Below are 3,976 nucleotides of genomic sequence, written 5' to 3' on the forward strand. Positions count from 1 at the left end.
TTTTAGCAAATATGACATTTTTTCCCCGACCAGCCCCTTTAACAGAAGAGCTAAGCAAGGTTACTATTCAACCAGATTAGTTTCAAGCCAATCTTCATACAAATGTTTTTGTTATAGTCCTTACAAAGTGTTAATAATTGGGTAAACAAGAAACCTGAGATGACTCGTGTGGTCTCTAGTTAGCAGAAGCATTGTAGATACTTTTCTAGTTCAGTCATGATTACAAGAGAAACAAGTAAGCGATACAGGCCTTTTCAGCCTCTTGTTACAACAAGCATGCACAGGTCAACCTTGTGTGAAGTCTAATGTTTCAAATAAATATTATTAAACAAATTGTGCTTAAAACAAACTGATTAATTTGGCATTCTGGGTTATAAGACCATAATTGCTTCAATTGAAAAAAATGTATTTCAAGTACTAGCCTGTAGGAATAACTATATAAATTCTACTAGCGAAACATATATGTTACAGTAAGTATTAAAAATGTTCACCGGACACAAAATCTACTAGTTCTCTGTTGCGATGAATAGTACATGATATACATGTTTGTAAATTGTGATAAAGTCTGTTTTCTTACAAACATGTCTTGTTTTTAAGGTGAATATGTTTTCCGGCACTCCAGTGCTCACATATTGGGAGAAGCAATGGAGCGACTTTACGGGGGACATCTTTGTTATGGTCCCCCTATAGAGGGAGGCTTCTATTACGACATGTGGTCAGGCGACAAGTAAGTCATCAGGTGTATTGGCATGGTGTATTATCTTTACAGTGTTCCCACCACTGGGTCGGAGTCTGTAAATAGGTTACAGATGCTGTTCTAACAATAGAACAGGTTGTTATAGATTTTACAAATGTGCTTCCAGAGACCAAGGCTGTATGTAAACAGTGTCTTATATACATGTACGCTATTCTGTGAATAAAATATGTTTGTTGTGATTTCACAACTCTCATCGGGGATATCATGAGAAAAGTCTGTAAATGTCTTACACACCCCAATCTTTGTATAGAACTGTTAAACGTCATATAGAACTTTGATATGAATGAGCACCAGGTATTTTACAAACGAAGTCGTATTTATGCATAGCTTGAAATGGATTTGTGAGTATATCTGGGGTCCCTTTTAAAAGTATATAGGAATATTGATGGCTTTTGATTAAGAGTGATTCAACACTTTTGTGGACCTTAGTTACAGTGGGTCTGTAATCAATAAGCCTCATCTAAACCATATTTTAACCTAGTCTGCATTTGGCGTTGGTAAATATTCTCAGATCAGTGCATATATGTGTCAATATCTAAAACCTCATAGGGCTGCGTTGGCCGAGTGGTTAAGGCCTCTGACCGTCTACAGTCATTAACCCCTTGTTAATCTTGATCACTGGGTCACAGGTTCAATGCTTACCTGGGATAGTCGCCAGGTACTGCCTGTATGTCGGTGCTTTTTCTCCAGGTACTCTGGTTTTCCTCCACCATCAAAATATAACACGCCCTTAAATGACCCAAGACTGTTGATAGGACATAAACACCAACAAACCCTGAAATCTATCGTATTCCAGATCTCGGATGAATGGTTAAGTGTGTGAAAAAGTTTGCAGATTTGGTGGTGAGTTGTGTGTTTTGTATTTACAGGACAGTGTCCAGTGAGGACTACCCTGTGATGGATGGGATGGTGAAGAGCATCGTGAAGGAGAAGCAGCCCTTTGAACGCCTTGTTATGACCAAGGAAAACCTTCTGAAGATGTTTGCTGTAAGTTCATGAATGAATGTAGAATCATGTGAGAAATCTGGTAACGGCTTGACTCTATATTAAAGTACACTTTGACCGATACTTAACTGAACTATAGTACAGGAACAGGGCTGCTAACCTCCAGAGATGCCAATCTGGTAGCTATATAGATTTATACTAGATTTCCATCCACTGATTTTCATTGTAGGAAATTTAAAACAACAACATATTAACAAAGTAGAATTTTTTCCGAGGACTACTTCACAGTTATAATATTAAATAGTTGTTTTAGTTGAGTTAAGTTTAATCTACCAATTGTAACTGTACTATTTCGGTGTTCTCCTCAGATTCTTTGCTGAACACCTGTTGACCTGTTAGCCAGTCGGTCACCCCACTAATTACAGGTCCCTTGAGGTACACACCACTGTGGTGGTCATGTCACTGCATCAGCATACAACTGATGACTAGTTTATCAGAGTTCTTGTATTGAAGGTCCTACTCATTGTCACTTTACATGATATTGAAGGGGAAATATGTGGCATCAAGAGGAAAGAACTTCAGAAGACATTAGATTATGTATTTCTCCCTCCCAGAATGTGCGACTTGGCAGAATTCATATCAGTTTTCTCATACTTGTCGTTGTTTACATCACCATCAATAGTTTTACCATTGTGTCTTCCTGATATGTAACTTAAACATGTTACCATCATAATAGAAGTGACTCATTCAGATTATAAAGGTTAAGTTGAATTACAATTATGCATGTCTGTTTTCTCCCGGAGAGTCAATTCAATTCATGTAAATGGTAATGCTATTTATGTTTTGTCTTTACAGTATAACAAATTCAAGCAGAGGATCTTAAACGAGAAAGTGACCACTCCCACCACCACTGTCTACAAGTAAGTGAAGAAGACACTGTTGGATAGAGAGACACTTACATTTTAAACTATAAACTAGATTTGGGAGTAATAAATTGTTGATAATCAGCACAAATAGCACACTATAAAAAGAAGAAGAAATATAAATATCGACGGTTTCTTTAAAAAGAAACTAATAAATTGATTTTTTTATGATTACATGTTTTACACAGAAAGTAATGATGTGTTATGTTGATAGGTGTGGTCCCCTGATTGACTTGTGTCGAGGTCCCCATGTCCGACACACGGGCAAAATCAAGGCTATGGCTGTGACCAAGGTAACTAGTTATTATACAACACCTGTGTAGTGTCTTTAGATATAGATAGTGGCACATCACCAATATACATACATATATACAATAACGGGATCAAACATGACCACTAATGTCTGAGCAAGAAGATAGATTTTGCCCTGGCCGATGTAATTTTAATAGCAAACTTCTGTTTTGTAAGGTGTATTCCAGAAATGAAGATGGTGTCTTACAACAGTTCTTATAGCTGTGCTAGTGCTGCTCATATCAGCTAAATTATGACAAAAAAAGAATAAGTTTTCTTGCAGAGGAAATTAAAACCAACTAAATTCTTGTAAAGGACAACGCCCACAGTTCAGATGTGACTGTTCTTGTGTGGTTTAATTGCTGACTTTATGTACATTGTTCTGATGACGGTTACAATTTAATTACAATTTGCAATTATTTTTTTTTCTAATATTCTTCAGGTTAGTGAGCTTTGCTTCAACACACTTGTTACATTTTTGTTGACGCTGGAAAAAAGTTTTTAAGTCATGCCTTTAACATGGCCTTTGTTTTCTAGAATTCCTCCACATACTGGGAAGGCAAGGCTGATGCTGAGAATCTGCAGAGAGTGTATGGTATTTCTTTCCCCGATCCCAAACAGCTTAAGGAGTGGAAACACATCCAGGAGGAGGCCGCAAAACGGGACCATCGTAAACTTGGGAGGGTAGGTCATACAAAATGCTACATGGAAGGGAATTTTATGCCATGGTCTCTAACTTTTCACCCTTTATCTAGCTGATCTCTTTCTTCTTTTATATTCAGAAATTTAAAATTTGAATCTAGCTTAATCTTACATCTTACATGTAGCTTCCATTAAATTTATGACATATATGACAAGAACTATTTAAGGAAATTATGAAATCAGTTCTTTTCAAAATGATCATGGTATTATGTTCTGTTTTTCAGGAACAAGAATTGTTTTTCTTCCACGAGTGGAGTCCTGGGAGCTGTTTCTTCCTCCCCAAAGGAGCTCATATATACAACACTCTTGTAGACTTCATAAGGGTGAGTCTGTTATACATGTGTAGTAGATATTTATA

The 3,976-nt window shown here is 36.8% G+C and overlaps 1 protein-coding gene across 1 annotated transcript; it reads left to right on the plus strand.

Moving 5' to 3' along the window:
- Window positions 1-600: 600 nt before the first annotated feature.
- Window positions 601-3,941, plus strand: LOC110444627 (threonine--tRNA ligase, cytoplasmic-like; the record flags this gene model as incomplete). Its single annotated transcript, XM_021488992.1, has 6 exons — window positions 601-727; window positions 1,627-1,744; window positions 2,558-2,622; window positions 2,840-2,918; window positions 3,454-3,600; window positions 3,843-3,941. Coding segments are annotated over exons 1-6 (591 nt in total), but the record flags the coding sequence as incomplete, so codon positions are not given.
- Between the last annotated feature and the right edge of the window lie 35 nt (window positions 3,942-3,976).

Source organism: Mizuhopecten yessoensis, unplaced genomic scaffold, assembly GCF_002113885.1.
Source record: "Mizuhopecten yessoensis strain PY_sf001 unplaced genomic scaffold, ASM211388v2 hete_36153852, whole genome shotgun sequence".
NCBI classification, from domain to species: Eukaryota; Metazoa; Mollusca; class Bivalvia; order Pectinida; family Pectinidae; genus Mizuhopecten; species Mizuhopecten yessoensis.